Source organism: Vipera ursinii (genome assembly GCF_947247035.1).
Source record: "Vipera ursinii genome assembly, chromosome: 1".
Taxonomy (NCBI): Eukaryota; Metazoa; Chordata; class Lepidosauria; order Squamata; family Viperidae; genus Vipera; species Vipera ursinii.
The window spans coordinates 50,144,189-50,164,292 of NC_139512.1; the positions used below are offsets into that span (position 1 = coordinate 50,144,189).

The following is a 20,104-nucleotide window of genomic DNA, read 5'->3' on the forward strand; positions in this document are numbered from 1 at the left end:
TTACCAAGACCAGCACCTGTGATTGCTTCTGTAGCCCTGTTTTCAGAAAACTAGAAAAGATTTATGGCTTTAAATACATTTCCAGATATATTATCATTTTTAAAAATTCCTTTAAGTTTTTGAAACTTCCTTGGCAAGATTTTTCTAGTTCCTAGTTTGTCAGGCTGAGAGCAAATGTCTTGCCCAAAGTCACCCAAGTTGGTTTTGTGCCTAAGGCAAGACTGGCATCTCACTTTCTGTTTCTAGCTTGGTGCCTTCAATCACTACACCAAACTGACTCTTTTTATGGTCTTCTTTAACTATGAAGTATTCAATCTAGTGAAATATAACCTGAGATGCAGGGTTCTCAGTGTGTGTGTGTGTGTGTATGTATGTATGTATACACACACACACACACACACACACACACACACACACATATACATATATATATATATATATATATATATATATATATATATATATATATATATATATATATATATATATATATATATGTGTGTGTGTGTGGGACGCGGTGGCCAGAAGGTCCCACTCGTCATCTTCAGGCTGGTGTCTTCGGCTTTGTGATTGTGCAAGCAAAGTGTGATCGGAGCTACCGTCTCTCTATAAATATTGGTGGGGGTGTGTGGGGTGCTGGCTTTGTTGCTGTAAGCGGGTTGGTTGGCTGTGTTTTACATGTTGATTGGTTGATGGGGTTATTGTTTGTGGATTAGTTGGCTGTTAACAGCCAGCACCCCACACCCCCCCACCAATATTTATACAGAGACGGCAGCTCCAATCACGCTATCAATCTTACACGGGAAAAGACCCGACTACGCCAAGACCTACATACCTGTACCCGGAAATATATATATATATATATATATATGTATGTATGTATGTATGTATAAAAGGTTTTTTTAAATAGCAAATTAATATAGAAGCTGAAGTGAAATTACGTGGGTAAAGCAAAATGCAAAATGACAGGCAGTACAAACAGAATTAATGGGCTCTATTATGGTACTTGTATTATAAGGGAACAAATAAATGGATAATGCATACCATGTTAAAAAATGCTTAAGCAAAGGACAAGAAACTACAGTACTTTCTTTTTTGCCTCTTCACCAGATGAAGAAGGGTGATGACATTTTTTACAGTGGTGCTAATTATTATTATCTAGTTTTTTTAAAAAAAAAACAACCACCAAAACTCCTTCTAGCATGATCCTGATGCACAAAAATCCCAGGACATTTTCCTCCACACATTCTAAGGGGTTCAGAATAACTCAGATCTAAGCAAGACTTTTGAAAGCCTACCTCTCTGAATCCAGCTTCATCAATCTGCGAACATCAGAGCAAAATTGGACACCGGTCACTGTGCAGCTTGGATAAGCCTCACTATCAGAAGAGATAATCAAAAATTTTTTAATAATAAAGATCTGATATTCCTTGTAGAATGTGCTTGGAAAAATGGGCATCCCAGAACATTGTTCTCACACAAAATCCATATACAAGTCAAGAAGTCACAGCATGCACAGAATATGGTAAAATAGCATGGCTCCATTGAGACAAGACTGTATATTCTCCACTTATTTATTCAACCTATATCGGGTGTCCCCAACCCCAGTTCGTGGACCGGTACCAGTCCATGGTTCATTGGGAACTGGGCTGTGCGAGTGGCGGACAAATACACAAAGCTCCATTTATTTATTTATTTTATTTTATTTTAATTCCATTTATATCCCGCCCTTCTCCAAAGACTCAGGGCGGCTTACAAACTTAGCAGTAGCCTTCATTCTATGTATATGCCTGCTTATTAGGGCTTTCACACATACCCCAAGCGGCATTATTACAAAGTCAGCTTATTGCCCCCAACAATCTGGGTCCTCAAGCGGCGGGAATGTGCAAGCGGCGGGAATGTGTGTGAAATCATCCCCTCCTCTGCCAAGTCGCAGCTGCCCTGCTGCTTCTGTCAGTCTGCCAAACCGGAAAGGATGGGGACCGCTGACCTATATAATGAATATTTTGTATAACACTGTGTATAGCATATTAAGATTGGAAGAGGATACTGATGACACTAATCTGAAAATGCAAAGAATCTGCAAATACTAGCAATAAAAGTCAAACAGCACATTGAAAAAAAATGAGAGTAATATTAAATACAAAGAAGTCTAAACTAATGACAACAGGTACAATATCTGGTCTTAGAACTGATGATGAAGAAATCAAAATGGTACATAGCTTGTGCCTTTTAGAATCAACAGCAAAGTAACAATCAGTCAAGAAATATGCTGTGACAGAGAAGCTACGAAGGCATTGGAAAAGTTATTGAAATACCATGATGTGCCTATACCTACAAAGCTCAGAATAGTGTGAAGCATGATATTCCCTGTGGAATATCATTGGAAAAGTTGGAGCAGAATAGCAAAAGCACAACACTTTTGAATTTGATGTTGGAGAAGAATCCTGAGAATACCGTTCTTGGCTGTACTACGCACAGTAAAGTGGCCTTCAAAGAAATCAAGCCAGAGTTCTCACTCAAGGCACAAATATCTAGGTTTGAATTATCCTAATTTGGACACATTAGGCAAAGAAGGCTTAAATGATGCAAGAGGAGGAAGGAAAGTGAAGAAGAGGACAACTAGCAGCAAGAAGGATAGATTCAATCACAGTAATGATGGGTGCACAGTTGGAAGACTTGAAGGACCAGGTTATGGAAAGATTATCATGGAGAAAATGTATCTATATGATCGATAAGAAGCAACACCAACTTGATTGGTCACAATTAATCAATCAATGTCCATCTGGAGTCCAAATCAGCTTTCAGAAATCAACTCTCACAAGAGGAAATGCTTCATGAAAAGGGAAAAGAATAGTTAGTTATTCTAACTGATGTTATTTGAGTTGGCATACTTTTAGAATTAAGAAATAGAACTCCACCTTGGAAAGCAAAGATAGAAGGGGTGACAAAATCTCAGTTGCACATTTGATTGATTAATAACAGATCCCCCTGCCATCCTGCTTCCACCCTTCCCATCTTTAATTGGATCATAGTGCTTGACTGGTTTTTAACTGATTTACGTTTTTAGTATATTTATACTTGTTTTTCATAAGCCACCCAGATAGGCAACCAATAAATTTTATAAATAAATAAATAAAGCCCAAATTATGAATTAGTTATCAATTTTTCACTGTGGTTTCTATGAGTCACATATATGGGTAGATAGCAAGCTAAATTATTTTCAGGCAGGTTTTGGTAATCAGAAACGAGGAAACCACCCCTCCCCAAAGCTGCATCCCTATGAATCAAATGTTCAGCCTGTAATGCTTCACAGACATTAATAGTTATGCCTGCTCTGTCTAGCAATTGGATGTCCGTGATGGCCTGACACAATTCAGGTGAACTGACTTCTCATTATATCTGGCACAATCCATAGGATAGCAGTGACTCACTGTTCAAAATGAAGCATAATGGAAGTGGGCTTTTTGTGAAAGGCTGATGTCTCATCCAAGTTAAGGTGAATGTTCTATATAGATCTCTCTCCAATTGGTTAGAGAGATTTGGAAAGGAAATAAAGAGGATGATGTCCTGGTTGAAATGAAATTCTAATACTGTGTTCAGCATTATATGGTCCAAGTGAATTCTAGATATTCTAGAAGAGCAACAAAGATGATTGGGGGACTGGAGGCTAAAACATATAGGGAACGGTTGCTGGAATTGGGTATGTGTAGTTTAATGAAGAGAAGGGTGAGGGGTGACATGATAGCAGTGTTCCAATATCTCAGGGGCCGCCACAAAGAAGAGGGAGTCAAGCTATTCTCCAAAGCACCTGAAAGCAGGACAAGAAGCAATGGATGGAAACTAGTCAAGGAGAGAAGCAACCTAGAACTAAGGAGAAACTTCCTGACAGTTAGAACAACTAACCTGTGGAACAACCTGCCTCCAGAAGTGGTGAATGCTCCAACACTGGAAGTTTTTAAGAAGAGACTGGACAGCCACTTGTCTGAAATGGTATAGGGTTTCCTGCCTTAGCAGGGGGTTGGACTAGATGACCTCCAAGGTTCCTTCCAACTACTACTACTTCTTCTTCTTCTTCTTCTTCTTCTTCTTCTTCTTCTTCTTCTTCTTCTTCTTCTTCTTCTTATTATTATTATTATTATTATTATTGTTATTATTATTATTATTATTATTATTATTATTATATGATGATAAAGCATATAGGTTACTACTATGTTGCACAGAAATGACCCAGGTGAGCTTAAAGAATATGAGAAGTTCTGAGCAAGAAGGAATGATACATGAGCTTAATAATCCTTTTTTATGAGTTGTATCTCAATAGCTTCATGTCAAACTGGAAGAAAATGTAAAGTGTAAAGTGGCATACTTCAGGGCTCTGTGCTAGGCTGTGTACAGATAGTTCTCGACTTACAACAATTCATTTAGTGACCATTTAAAGTTGTAACAGCACTGGAAAAAGTGCCTTATGACTGTTTTTCACAGTTATGACTTTTGCAGCATCCCCCTAATCCAAATTCAGGTGCTTGGCAACTGGTTCACTTTTATGACCGTTGCTGTGTCTCAAAGTCATACCATCACCTTTCGTGACCTTCTGACAAGCAAACTCAATGGGGAAGCCAGATTCATTTAACAACCGGCTTACTAATTTATCAACTGCCATGATTCACTTAACAACTGTGGCAAGAAAGGTCATAAAATAGGACAAAACCGACTTAACAAATGTCTCACAACAGAAATTTGGGGCTCAATTGTGGTTGTACATGGAGGACTACCTGTACTGTTCGATGTATTTATTAGTGACTCCTCACCATAGTTACCATTAACTAAAAGAGGAAGAGCACGTTTATGAAAAAAGAATAATACTGAGCATGTAGTTAGTTGTACTTACTGGAAGTGTTTGACAACAAGAGATGTATCTGTGATCTCTTTGGGAATCCTGGTAACCATCAATGTCCGGGCCAGCTAAAAGACAAGAAAGGAAGAGGTCAGAAGTGGAGACACTTTAATAGGTGTAACATTAGTCAGTTTCCAGTATTTTGCCACTAAACTCTAGTATTATTTGTACTCATTATTTCCTATTGGTGTAAGACTACAGACTTAAATTACAGGGGGATATATTTTGCTTAAACATTGCAAGAAAATATTTCGTGGTAAGAAAAGTTTAATATTAGAAATGGCTAATTAAAATATTGCTGTGTCACCTTCATCCTGTATGAAGCAGGGATTGGCATATCTACTCCTGTTTTATGACCCTGAAGTGGCAACTTGCTTAAGTTGGTGAAAGCTGGCTTCTTTCTGAACAAGATTTCTATTGTCACATTGAATTGCAGAATTTAAACAATCTCAAACCAATATTTGGACAAATTTCTTCTCTGGCCTGATACAACAAATGATAAATATCTAGATCAGGGACCTCAACCCCCAGTTCGTGGACTGGTATCGGGCGCCAGCATGCCAGCAACCGGGCTGCACAAACAAGCAAAGCCCCACTTGTGGGATGCAGGTAGCACATAAAACTATGCCCCCTCCAGTCTGTGGAAAAACCTCTCTCCACATAACCGGTCCCTGGTGCCCAAAGGGTTGGGGACCTCTGGTCTAGATCAGTATTTTTAAGTCTTGATTAAGTTTAAGATATGTGGACTTCAGCTCCCAGAATTCCCCAGCCAGTATGCAATCTGCACATCTTAAACTTGCCAAGGCTGAGAAATACTAGTCTAGGTGTGCGTCTCTGAAAGGGCAGAAAGGAAGGTGTCAATGAGACCACTGCAATTATTACCTTTTCATTTTCCTTATACTCTAATTGGATGGAGTGATGAGTCATGCAGAGAACAGTGATGATGAAATAGAGGAGAGCGAAGATACTGTGCAGCCACAAGAGACGGTCACTGTAACAAGAGCAAAAATGAGACATTTTCAGATGGGGAAAAAATAGGTATCTTTATCAGAAAACAATATAACTACTATTTCCTGGAAGATGCCAGCCATTCCTTGTTTTCAGCCATTGATTCAAAGCTATGGAGATTCTCAGTCATCCAGGCCATGGTTATCCCAAAGGTGCTTTTTCATGAGGCAAATGGAATTTCTTGTTTTTCTTTGAAGACATTTTGCTTCTCATCCAAGAAGCTTCTTCAGCTCTGACTGGATGCCTCCTGAAGAAGCACCTTTGGGACAACCATGACCTGGATGACTAAGAATCTCCATAGATATTTAGCTATGCACTTTGGGATGAACACCCTTCGATTGGTGCGGGAGTATAAACAGGTTTCCAGAAAACATTGCAGACTACAGGAACAGGACAGAAAATATCCTGCAGCCAGAAGACCCCACACCCATTTCCACTACTCAGGTGACCCTGAGGAGACAGAAAACCTCCAAATAGTCCCAACGACTCTCTAAAAAGAATGCAAATGACCAGCTGTCTGCAAGGAATATAAATCCTTCCATTCCCCACCAGCCGGCCAGAGCTAAAGAAGCTTCTTGGATGAGAAGCGAAACGACTTCAAAGAAAAACAAGAAAGTCCAGTGGCCTCCTGAAAAAGCACCTTTGGGACATTGATTCAAAGCCAATTGTCTATCTGTAATATAGAAAGTTGGCTTCACCGTTGCATGTTGTCATAGAACCATGATTAATGCATGGAAGAAGCCTTAGTCAAGCCATGTCTTAAAGGAAAACAAATCATTTTAATGCTTGCAAGGTAGAACGCCAAAACAGAACTTTCATCTGGCATTAATTCAAAATGACAAAGCTAAATTATAGAAATCAGTGGTGCAGAATTTGTCAAAGACGATAGTTCTTTTTGAGGGGAAGCTTAGTTGGACAGAAATTTATATTTATAATTTGTAGCTTACAATTGAACATTGTTCATATTTATTTTATTTATTTATTTATTTTATTTATTTTTATTCCATTTATATCCCGCCCTTCTCCGAAGACTCTGGGCGGCTTACAAGCTTAGCAGTAGCCTTCATTCTATGTATATGCCTGCTTATTAGGGCTTTCACACACACACACCCAAGCGGCATTATTACAAAGTCGGCTTAATTGCCCCCAACAATCTGGGTCCTCATTTTACCTACCTTGGAAGGATGGAAGGCTGAGTCAACCTTGAGCCTGGTGGGATGCGAACCTGCACTAATTGCAGGCAGATGGTGTTACTTAAGGAGGCATTAGCCCACTGCTCCACCAAGGCAAGCCACCTACACACACAAACACAAACACGTGTGTGTGTGTGTATTGGGCTCAGAATGTCAGACAAAATAAATAAGGATTTATTGAACATTTATTTATTTATGTATCTGCAGAAAGTGCCTCACAATGCCATCATTACAAACAGTAACTAATTCAGCTCTGAAGAAATGGAATTACTTACTCTTTGGGAACATTTGCAATTGTGGTTCGGCCAAAATTAGCTGGATTTTTTCCTGAAAGAGAGAAAGGAGACAGAAGTTAGTACATTTTTAACAAAAGGCATTTTATTCTTCTTAGCATAGCATTCTACTCACAATGCCTCCAAAAGTTGTACAGCGATATTTTTAAGCTTTTGAGATACTGGCGCTCTCCACAATTAATTGCCCAGTGAATTTAAAGGGCTACATACCAAGGAGATCACCAGAGAAGTTGACGGGAAGAATGACAGCCACAGACAGTACACAGGCAATCAAGAGCAACACCAACAGATGCCGCTGGAAAGAGAGGTAGGTTGTGGCATCAACTCCACACTTGCTTTGAATTTCTTCATCTCTGAGAAAGAAAGGAAGGAAGAGAAAGAAAAAGGAAGGAAGAAAAAAAAAGAAAGACATGTCAACCCAATGACATCCCTTTCTACAGTTTTCCCTTCATCCAGAAATGAAAAAAAGAACATTGACTATGTAGTTTTTCTGCCAGTATAAAATAGACGATATAATCATAGAACACAGGGATTTTATTTCTGTGCTTTATGTTTTTTTTTAAAATTAGGTCTGTGTGACCCAATAAAGTATTAGCAAGGCTCTTTAGTCAGTAAGTATGCATACCCAAACAGGAATTCCATTCCTTACTATCTCGACTGTCCTCAAATCAAAGAAGGCAACAAAATACCACGCCTAAAACCTTAAAGCAAGTTTTTCAAGTGGAATCGTTTTAGCATAAAAGGATGGAAAGAGCTTGGGAGGAAGTTCCCCTTACACAAAACACAATAATAAAGTGAAATAGCAATATGTAATTGTAATTCAGTGCAAAATTACTTTTCTGAACCATCATATATGACACCTCAAATACCGGAACCACCTTACCTAACCGGGTGCTCTCTAGATGTGATGGATTGCAACCCTCCTTATCTCCAGCCAGCAGGAAACCTGCAGTTCAACACATCTAGAGGGCACAAGGTTGGGGAAGGATGGGTCAGAGTGATAAGAAAGCAGCATTAATTAATTTGGTTTCAAAAATTTATTCTGTTTACTTCCACCCACACCCATTTGTTTCTTTTCCAGGTTTTCATACATAAATTATTCTGTTCCACTTATGCATCCATCTGCATTCTCTCTCTCTCTCTCTCTCTCTATTTTTTTTAAGAAGTCTTGTCTCAATACAGGTGAGGAACATACTTCAAAAGAAATGTGTACTGGTTTTCCTCACATATGGCATTTCCGAATACATTTTAGAACATGAACTTCACATGCCTTTGGATTTTTTTTTTAAAAAAATGACTTGTGTTATAAAATCCAGCCCCATGAGAAATCCAAACAATCATGATGTTCCAGTTTGCATATTAAACACTGAGGTATTGATTAGGAAAAAGAGGGACTAAATTATTTTCCCAACATTAACCACAAGACTAATAATAATAATAATAATAATAATAATAATAATAATAATAATAATAATAATAATAATCTTTTATTCATTAAATGTGAACCACAGTCAACTGAACATTCAAATTGACTGGCATTGATGGTTGACTTTTCAGACACAGGCAAGTCGTATTTTTTACACAATGCCCAGTGGATTAATTTAGCAACTCGGTCATGTCTAGCTTAGTAATCAGTTTGCATGATTTTGCTGCACTCATATTAGATGTGAAACAGTTTCAGCTTTCTCGTTGCAAAGTCGGCAATTTGGATTGTCAGTGGATCTTTGTATCTTCACTTTCATGGCATTAGTTGGTAGTGCTTGTTCTTGAGCAGCCAGTATTAAAGCCTTCCGTTTCTTTCTTGATGGTTCCCATCTTAAGCTATGCCCATGTCAAGTTGTTTTCACATTTTCCTTCAATGTTTTTCAAATGCTGTCCATGCAAAGCTTTGGTTTTCCATCTATTTAATCTGTCATCCAGCCATTTTTCCTTATATTTTGCCTTTGTTTCTGTTATTTTATAATGCTCTCTGTTTTCAGTCTGCAGAAATTTTTCTGTACTTTCGTTTACATAGTCATTCAAACTTCATTTTTTTTCTTCTACAGTTTGGTGGATTTGCAGTATCCTTCTGCCCCCTATTTTTCTTGGCAGGTACAACCTGTCGATGTCACTTCGTGGATGTAGAGCATGGTGCATATTCAAAAGTTTATGCGTTTTCCAGTCTAGGTTTTCCAGTTCAGCTGAAGTCCAGTTGATAATTCCAGCTGGGTAGCGTATCACTGGGACTGCCCAGTGCTTTAATTATGTTTCGAGCATTCAGCTTTGATTTTAATATTTTGCGGACTCTCCTGATGTATTCCTTTTCCATTGACTCTTTGACTTTTCCATTCAAGATGTTATCTGCTTCCAACACGCCTAGGTATTTGTAACCATCATCCTTTGCTAGTGCTTTCACGAGGAATCTTCCAAGGGAACTCACTTTCACCACTATTGTTCAATAATACATTAATTCCATTGACAATAATTTTATGAAACAAAAACTGGGATACCACATCTCAAGCCAGCATGGCACGATAAACCATCTACTGTATTATTATTATTATTATTATTATTATTATTATTATTATTATTATTAATCATCATCATCATCATCATTTTAAATTCTTTCTTAGCAAAAGCCTTTCTTAGAGATCACCCATCTCACTCTCAGAGCGACTTTGGCAGTGTGTAATTAAAAACATAAAAACCATATAAACATACTAGATCTCAGTAAAAGGCAGCTTTTTGTAATAAACAAACCCTTCCTTTTTCCTTGAAAACAATATCTTTATGACACAACAGTAAGTAAATTATTGGGAAAATTTATTTTGTTTCAAGAGGTAACTGAGTGGGAGGAGAAATTAATTCCTTATTGAATTTCCAATCTCTCTCTCTCTCTCTCTCTCTCTCTCTCTCTGGAAAGGAAACAGAATTTTCATCGTAGCTTAGCTGGCTATTTGGAGAATTAGGCTTCAGATAGTACAGGATAAATTTTTCATCATAAAATGCCACACGCGTCTTAAATTTTGCATGTGCAAAATGAAAAAGAGGTTTTCTGCTACCTAATGATAACCAAGTAATAATAATTTCATTCATTTATTTCTTATTCCATTGATAGTAATTGTTTTTTGATTAATTCTTTGATTAAAACATGGCAATTCAGGGGCTGGTTTCAGTTCAAAACATTCAAGAGAGGAGACAGCTCAGGCTAATCAGCCACTCCTTTCCAATTAAAATAAATCAGTGATGCTTTAGTGGTGCTCTGTCCACTAAAACCAGAGCAATGTATATATAAGCCTTAAAGTTGGACTATCTATCAACCACTGCTGTTGCTACAGTTGTAAATCTCAGCCATCTGAAGTAAAGGGCTCACTTTGCTGAACAATAGGTCGAGCCCCATCAAAGCCATGTTAATCCCCCGTCATAATGAGGCCTGTAATTATATGCAGTGCATATCTATTCAAAGTAAGCTTCTGTGAATTCATTGTTGCTGATTCTCAGCAAGAGCAGAAAAAAAAATCAGTTTTCATAGAGAAGTATCAAAGGGAGCAAACAGTCCATGGCTGAAGATATCATCACAGTACTGTAATCACTCTATCACATAAAAGATGGAGCAGGTTATGAATTTTCATCAATATCACTATAGTGGCATGTACTCACTTCATCTGGTAAATTGAAAGAAGCCAGGAGCAGAATCCCTAGGAAGGAAATTGGAGAATCTCAATGAGCTGGCTAAAATCAATTATAGAAGAAACAACTATTTATGGCTGTTTGTTCCCCTAGATATGGTGTAAGAGTAAAGTAACTGAGCATATTATTAAACTTGTCTTAAACAAGGGTAAAATACTAATGCCAAGTAACATTGGCCACAGGGACATATGGTAGGACAGTGATGGCGAACCTTTTAGAGACCAAATGCCCCCAAACTACCCTGCCCCTCTGGCCTGCCCCTGCTCCACCTGCCCCAGCCCCACCCACCAGCAGGGCCACCCACTGCCTCCACAGCCCGGCCCGCTGCAGCAGATCGCCCAGGCGGCCCTACAGCACCATGGCGGCCATGTCCTCCGCCTACGCTCCACAACAACATCTGTGTGTGATGGGGCGCGAGGGCAGAGTCTTGTCCCTGCTGCCCGGCTGCCATGTCCTTGGCTGTGCTGCTCTGTTTGGGTTGTGCCTGGGAGTGACTCTCTGGGGGACTGCTGATGAGGAGGGGGCTGTGGGGGGAGGCGGGGTTGGGGCGACGGTGCGCATGCCCACAGAGAGGGCTCCTAGTGCCGCCTCTGGTATGCATGCCACTAGGTTCGCCACCACTGTGGTAGTAGTTGAAATTTAACAACAACTGGAAGGACATACATCTCTCAACTCTTGCCTTGGAATCAGAAAGATACAGTAAGGGACTTGGCCATGAGATTAGCATTCGGACTTAACAGGGATATACAATTTTAAAACTGATTTACTGTGTTGGAAATAAGCCATTAGGAAGACAGGTTGTCCAAATGTCTCTTATCTTTTCCAGACATTTTTTGGGGAAAACCTTGTACAAATGATCAAAAGCGGGAATTTCAGACAGATGGACCATTCACCTCATTGAACTTGATCTAACACCATCCAATTATTATCAGAAAACAGCAGCTTGATAAGAGCAGCAATGACAATCACTTTTGCCTTGTTGGGAAATTCCCATGTCCATAAAGCGGATAGATGTCATTTACTCTCAAGGCGGCAGCAACCCTATTTTTGCTTTCCCATAATTAGTTTATTGATTGATTGATTGATTGATTGATTGAATTTCTATACCACCCTTCTCCCGAAGGACTCAAGTTGATGGAAATGACCAATAGGGATAGGAATTCTCTTTGTCATGCATTTTTTATAAGCCCCCCCCCCCGTCCCCTCAAACTTACCACATCTTTGTTGTCAGCATCCAAGGGGCTGTTCTCAGAAGGGGATTTTTCTTTTTCACTTTGTTCTCCATAGAAGAGGGATGTCAGGCTTCCCATAGATAGGAAGTAAATGGCAGGGAGAAGAAAAAGAAGGGGGAATATGGAGAGAGAGAGAGAGAGAGAGAGGAGGAAGAAAGTGTAAATTGGATACAGATGAAGACAAGAAAAAGTACGGGGAGAGGAATATTATTCTGACCAGGCCACTTTTAAATATCTACAGTTCCACAACCTCAGGACACCAACAAGCCTAAAAGAAGAAGAATAGTGACAATATTCCAAGAAGAGATTGATGCTCAGGAAAGTTCAAGAAAATATATGTCTGCCCTTCCCCAATAAATGTTACAGCTTTAGTGGTCTTGGAAAAAGTGCAAAGGTGCCACTATAGAGAGTATGCAATTGGAAGCCAGAAGAACATAGGCAGCCAAAAGCATTTTAATGAACGGAGAACTTTGGGATTGTACATATATCCTTGTTCTTGACTGAACCGCTATGCTCCGGATTTTCTATCTTTATTGCTTTGTAACTTTATTATTTCATTTTGCACGGGAAGAGACAGTTCACTTCATATTTTCTGAACCATTTGAGATCATGGTATCAATAATTATATTGCCCAATTATATTAAAAGCAGTAATAATTTAAGATGAAATACAAGATTAATGGTAAATTTGTTTCCCACAGTTTGCTTATGCAGCTCTTATCAATGGAATAAAATAAAAGAAGCGTAAGAATTTGCCCAACAAGTATGTTTCCCATCTAGAGTGGCTACAGTAAATTATCCAAGGAAGAGAGTACATATGTATATTTGGAAGATAATATTCAATCAGAGGCAAACTAGGAAGAAGAATGAAATACATGGTACAGAATGGAATTATCCATAGTTCAACTATTCTGAGAGCTCCAACAGATGGTATGACCTGGCCTTGGGTGTGCTAGCAACAATTCTTACTTCTTAGAAAAGCTTAAATTCCAGTTTCTTTATTGCTCTCTCCATTTGTTCATTTTTCTGCTCTTAGGAAGCAGAAGCAGATAGTACTACTTTAGCATCTTTATGTATATAATGGCCAGGATGTAGAACCTATGATGTTGCTGAATTGTAATTCCCAATAATCCTTTGATTTTTTTTTAATCTAGTACAATAACTTCTATAATGAATTTCTGCTTCTTTTTTAAAATTGAAGTTGCTGGGAATTACATTTGGGAACTTCGGCAGGCGAATAGTCCCCCCAATTAGGGTTGACCATATTCATATCTACCAAGGTACAGTATAGCAAACCCCAGCACGGAGACCACGATTTGACAAGTCTGGAGCTCACGGGAACTTTTTTTTCTCCTCTGCTGTTGCTCTCTGTTGCCCTAGACATTTTATCCATTAGTTAGCGGGAAAAATAAGTGCACTTAAGTTATTACAGCATTGCTATTGTGCAGTGATACTTGCTGCATAGCAGCATGACTGAGGTAATGCAAGTTGCTTATGGAAGAACTCATAACCGAAGCATCTCTTTGCTCATAGGTAGCATTTCACAATTATGCTAAGACCAGAATTTAAAACCCTCATTTTGGATTCTATTTCAATATCTACAATCTTTGGCACTTACTTAAAAATTATATCCGAAAAAGGTGTACCATAAATGGGAGAAGGAACAATACCCAGAGCCAAATCAAATCACCAGTGGAAAAGTAACAGACTATTTATACAAACCAAGGGTTAATAAATTTTATAGAATAGCATTAAGAACGGCCAGATCAGAATTTCAGCAAGAGTAATTTCAAAACTGTAGCATTCATGAAAAGGGCACCCACTACATATTATAAAAATGTGATGCTCTAGATTAAAAAAAGCATGGATATTTGGAAATACTACTGTAAGGTAAGGGTGAAGAAGCAGTATTTTAAGGATTAGATGCTGACTCTAACCTTCCCATTCACCCAACTTTAAACAATCAAATGAAACCCGTCATTATCAGACAGACAATATATTATAGATTAATAACCAAGAGAATATTTTAAAGGAGTTTACCCATATTACCAGATGACATTCAATCATTCTGTAAAAGAAAGAAAAGCCACTGCAAAATGGGAAGAAAGTGAATTTAAACAATCAGAAGTAGAATGTCTATGGAGATTCTCAGTCACTCAAGTCCTGGTTGTGCCAAAGGTGCTTCTTCAAAAGCTAACTGGACTTTGTTTTTTATTTCCTTGAAGACGTTTCGCTTCTTGTCCAAGAAGAACTGAAGAAGCTTCTTGGACGAGAAGCGAAACATCTTCAAGGGGGAAAAAGAGTCCAGTATCCTTTTTAAAAAGCACATTTGGGACAATCAGAACAGATTCACTCTATCTGACATCTCTATCAAACTAATCCAATCTGCCTCCACCACTCACCCACCTTCTCTGCCTCCTCTGGAAGAGAGAAAGTATCACTGATATACATTTATTTTGTTTTGATCCTGAGTCTTTTTAGTTTCAAGGCCAAGAACTCCTTGAAATACAGATGGAGAAACATTTTCCATCTTGACAAACATTGGTTTGGGGAAAGCCAATTGATCCTGGGTGGAATTGATAGATTCTCAAATGCTCCTTTCAAAGCAGTGGCAATTCTTTTTTTCACAAGAATTCTCAATTCCCCAAGCCTTCAATTCCCATATCACCACTGTATTATTTACTCGTAGGAGTTCCATGTGCTTGGAGGCAAACGGCTGATTAAAAGAAGAACAACAACAGTAGTCAGTGGGAGGGAAACCTTCAAATAGTAATAACAAGCAATATTATTAACTGAGATGGATGGAATGAAGATGAACATCTCGAAAAGGGTCAGAATTAGAAAACTGCATTGGTGTTTTTTTCCTTCCAAGAAAGCTGTTTTGATTATGCCTACCTTACAGGGAGTAGAAGGAAATCTATTAAGGCTAACATATAGCTACCACTTAGGGAAATCAATCCTGGGGCAAGTGATCTAGACATTTCTTGGCTCCCGGTTCACTGATTTATTTCACCAATTAGCTATCATGTGATCTTCTGCCCAAAAGCATCTTCCACCTTGGTCTCCTAAGTTCTTCTTTACTAAAATATGCCTTTTAAGTCCACTATCTTCCTCCAGACATCTTAACTCTCAAAACCTTGTCTGGTGGCAATCCCAGTTGAACTTTTCAGCACCACATATCAAAGCAATGGATAAGGTAAGAGGTTAGACAATTTTTTTCCATATCCTATCAGTGGTATAATTTCAGCCAGTTCTTTGGTATCATCACAGTGTGATTTTGTTGCTGCTACTATTATTGATGGAACATAGAAACATTTTGGGTGGAGAAATCTATATAATATAATATATATAATCTATATATTGTTGTTAGCCGCCCTGAGTCCTTCGGGAGATAGGGCAGCATATAAATCACAATAATAAATAAAATAAAATAAATAAATAACAGTGAAACAATCTAGTTTTAGAAGTTGTGGGTTCTCCATCCCTGGAGGCTACAAAGAAAAGGTGAGACAGCTACTTCTTGAGGGTCATTCAGCTGGTTTTCACACACATTAGAAAGAGATGGACTAGATTATTTTCATGGTCCCTTTCAACCACAATTCTGTGATTTCACCTTTATGTTGCAAATGTTATGAAGGTGGCTTGGACCGTTTCTCTTTTAAAAGTGAAATTTAAGGGAATTTCATTATTTTTCTCTTCTATTGCAAACATCTTTCACAGTCCCAATAGTCATGTAGATTTAATGACATTTTTTTCTATTATTATGCCAGGTTTCGAAGCTTTAATAATACTGCCCTGGTGCATTTTATTCTCAACAGAGCACCCATCAGTACTGATAATTTTGGACTATGAATAGCAGCCATCTCCAGTCTGAGGCCTTCCAAAATGCTTGGACTGTTAGGGTCAGGTCATACTTAAGAGTTGCAGTCACAACGCATCTGCTGACATTAAATTGGAAAAGTCTGGGAAACAGCAAATTATTCCCCTATTTTCTGTGGCCTTCAGCCTTTCCATCCTGTTAGAAAGGTTAGATATTACCTGTCATTATCCATCAGCAAGGCGAGGCGCCCATAATCCCAAGCTGCTTTCCGAAGGCAGGAAAAGATGAAGAGAAGTACCTGCAGTTGGAGAGAAGCACTATCGGCTTAATGATCCTCTTCACTGAGTAAATACTCCATTCCCTTTTCCCCGTCTGTGACAGAAATTGCAACAAATGATAAAGAACAATAATAGCTGCAGAGTGGGATTTCTGCTTCCATAGATTTTTAGAGCTCACTTAAAATACTAAAACCTGGTTTTTGAATTGTTTTCTGGGTTTGCACAACTCACTGAATTGTAACCAGGCTGCATTCATATGACTTGTTAACTGCATCGCCACCAAAGAAACTAACTAAAGTTAACAGGATTAACACATGGTACAAACACATCTATTTAAGTATTTAACTAATCTAGTTAGATATGCTACCCTGCCAATAGAAATTAAAGGTGGGAAAATAAACAGGCTGGAATTTTTATATGCTAATTCTGTCTTGCATAGCATGAATATGTATGTGGAACTCACACTAAGATACTAATACCCCTCTCAGTTGAATTCTGAACTTGAGTTAAAACTGGAGAAAAAGTGTAAAACTGTACAAGGTAAAGGTGAACAAGAAATTATGATTTCTTCTGCTTGTTGGTTGAGGTGGCCTCCAAATGAAATATATATACTGGATGTCTGGTTGCAGACCTACCTGGCCTGTGTGGAACACTGGCTGGGGCAACTGTCAGAAGCAACGTTGGAGAGGAAACTTTGCTGTTACCTGACTGACTGAATTGTTCCTATTTACTACCAATGTGAAGTCACACCCCTCTGACTAAAGGCCATACAATGTGTTTGCCATAGCTTTAATATTTAGTGGAAAATATCTCTCTTTGTAGGGACGCGGTGGCTCAGTGGGTTAGGACGCTGAGCTTGTTGATCAGAAGGTCGGCAGTTTGGCGGGTCGAATCCCGAGTGCCGCGTAACAGAGTGAGCGCCTGTTACTCGTCCCAGCTTCTGCCAACCTAGCAGTTCGAAAGCACGTCAAAACGCAAGTAGAAAAATAGGGACCACTCCGGTGGGAAGGTAACGGCGTTCCGTGCGCCTTTGGCGTCTAGTCATGCCGGCCACATGACCACGGAGACGTCCTCGGACAAGCGCTGGCTCTTCGGCTTTGAAACGGAGATGAGCACCGGCCCCTAGAGTTGGAAACGACTAGCACGCATGTGCGGGGGAAACTTTACCTTTACCTTTTATCTCTCTTTGTATCGATGGATATTTTTTTTCCTCAAGAGTTCAAGAAACATATAAGCAAGAAACCAGTGAGAATTATGTTAGGGAATGATGGAGAACACTGCCCTATCTCATGCATTGCGTTTGATGCGAAGATACAAAATGTAAGTTTTCCCAAGTGTCCAAATGTTGCTGCTTGTCTGTCATTCCCAGCTTTCATGGGTGATGATTTATGAACAGATAACAAAGGAAGATAATTTTTCTCCTTCTCACTCACCATCCAAAGGAGGAAGTTGAGAGCAAGTACTGTGGGCACACCACCAAAAGGCAGCCCTTGTAAGACACTGCTGTGGGAACGGGCGCTGAAGCATTGGTCTTCTGTACCGTTGGTCAGAGTATCCAGATACGTGAGAACATTCAGAGAGACGGAACTCGTATCTTCTGATGAAGGTGTGGTCACGATCATGTTGTCCATCTGTAAATCAGTGGTCTCTTAGGCAGTTCTGCTGTGTAAAATACCTAAGAGTGGATTTAGAGGGAAAGAGTGAAACTAGGTTTCTGAGATTGAAAAGGGAGACTTTCATATCTGAGGATACGTTTGTCCCTTTATAAGCTTGCTTTCTCCTGTGTCACATAGAGATACAGAGATTGAGAGGTAGAGGAAAGGCAGATCCTTACTAAACCAGCCTACAGAGATGTCAGGAAGTATTTTAACACTATCTTTCGATGCTAAAGCCAAGATATACTATACTAAGAAGGTGAGTTAGATGCCAAAAGTCCAGATGAATATATCCAAGAACAGTTCATGGTCCCCCATCCCAAATGTGAGTGTGGAAGGCACATTAAAAAGAATGCTCTTTTCAGCAAATGTATCGGCCTCTGATATTCCCATATATAGTGTCCAGAAACTGATTCAGCCCAGGCTCAGCTATTAAGTCACTGTGATTATGATTCCCAAGGTGTCTGGCACTCTTTTCTCATTAGCCTTTTCTCCATGTAATAGTAACAATACTTACAGCTCAAAATCTGTGGAACGTAGAGGGCAGCTAGCGGGACTCCCTATTCCCTACATAGGACTTCAGATCAATGCCTAAAGATGCAGCAGATATAACTGATTCTGCTTTTCATTTTCATCCTGACATCTCATTCTCCTCCAAGGAAGAACCCAGGGCAATGATGACACCCTCTTATTAAAATGACAAGTAGACCTACCCCATCAATATCTGACAAATTTAAGGTGGAGATCAGGACAGATCGTCTTTACTCTCAGCACTTCAGGCTTTGGAATTAACATCCCCAGAAATGTCTGTTCCCACTTTAATGGCATTTCATCCTACAAAGTAAATAAAAATAAAAGGTATATGGGAAAGCACTTTGAACCACAGCGCTGTTTAGGTTATCTCTCTGTTTCAATTTTCAATGTAACTAATATTAATTTTGGTTTTTTGGGGGGAGGGGGGAAGATTTCTAATTAAGACTGCAGTTTTGCAATGTTCTGTTAGCTCACTGCATTTTTAAACTCCCCCCGCCTCCATCTTTTGTCTTTGCTATTTTTGCTTAAGTTGCCTTTTCAGTTCACTTTTTAGGAAAGGTTGGATCTTTAAAATTAAAAATGAAAACATTGTATTCATATTGCAAAGTAACAGAAAAAATATTTAGGGAAACTGAAAAATAAGTGAAAAATCAAAAAGATAACATTGTGTTTATTAATTATATAAACTGATGTATCCAGAGGGGCAGTGGCTGACTTTCATTAGAAAGCCATCTACTGGGGATACTTTAATTTGGACTCTTGCACTGAACATTGATATTCTAAATGGCCCATTGCAGCTCTATTATTTTAATTGCTTCTATTATGTAGATACATTAACATTAACAGGATTTGTATACTATTAAGAAACTATCAAAGAAACATGGAGAAAAACATTACTTTGTAATATGTTAATGGGTAAATCAGCTAGTGGCATATTAGTAAAGTGGGTGAATTAAGAATGAGCACTAAGCCTTGTGGAAATGAAGCACCAGTGAATTTACCATATTAGACAGGAATTTGAGAATTGTGGTCCAAAGCCTACTGGAAGGTGCTTAAGTAAGGTAGATCTAGTCCAGAGAACTGCAAATGTTAGTTTGGGAAAGCACAGGATCAATATGTGTGACTCAAGAGAAATATTAAAAAAGAAATATGTATTATATACTCATAACTTTCCTGTGAGAAGAGAAGTTATAATGGCAGCTTCACTGGGCTTGGGCTACCTTTGTAAAGGGAATAAACTGGCAATATAATACTTCTAGACAATGTTCTTTTATTTGCCAACATGCCAATAATAGCCTATATGTGGAAGCAAGCAACAATACTCCAACTTGTCTCTTGAGGCATCTGGTATTTAAAAATGATTTTAGCTAATGGTATGCCATCTTCTCCATTCCTGCGTTTTTAGTCTAATATGCCCCAACTCCCTCAAATAACCGCCCTGAGTCCTCCGGGAAAGGGCGGTATATAAATGTAATAAAAATAAATAATAAATAAATAAATAGGATGGTCTAAAAGACAATTGTAAGAAA

General features: G+C 38.8%; 1 protein-coding gene across 11 annotated transcripts in view; it reads right to left on the reverse strand.

The window, feature by feature from the left end:
• Positions 1-20,104, reverse strand: part of TMEM63C (transmembrane protein 63C) — an 86,713-nt gene that overhangs the window by 24,838 nt on the left and 41,771 nt on the right. For 8 of the 11 annotated variants that reach the window (XM_083349195.1, XM_083349194.1, XM_083349189.1 and 5 more), the window contains 11 exons: positions 18,755-18,875; positions 17,820-18,061; positions 16,327-16,406; positions 14,972-15,004; positions 12,272-12,359; positions 11,028-11,065; positions 7,599-7,741; positions 7,371-7,422; positions 5,777-5,885; positions 4,889-4,962; positions 1,299-1,379 (listed from right to left, as the gene is read on the reverse strand). In XM_083349195.1, coding sequence (XP_083205321.1) covers positions 1,299-1,379; positions 4,889-4,962; positions 5,777-5,885; positions 7,371-7,422; positions 7,599-7,741; positions 11,028-11,065; positions 12,272-12,359; positions 14,972-15,004; positions 16,327-16,406; positions 17,820-18,017 — 896 coding nt within the window. In that variant the 5' untranslated portion in view covers positions 18,018-18,061; positions 18,755-18,875. The remainder of the gene's footprint in view (positions 1-1,298; positions 1,380-4,888; positions 4,963-5,776; positions 5,886-7,370; positions 7,423-7,598; positions 7,742-11,027; positions 11,066-12,271; positions 12,360-14,971; positions 15,005-16,326; positions 16,407-17,819; positions 18,062-18,754; positions 18,876-20,104) is intronic. The other 3 variants (XM_083349199.1, XM_083349190.1, XM_083349191.1) reach the window with 2 other exon arrangements.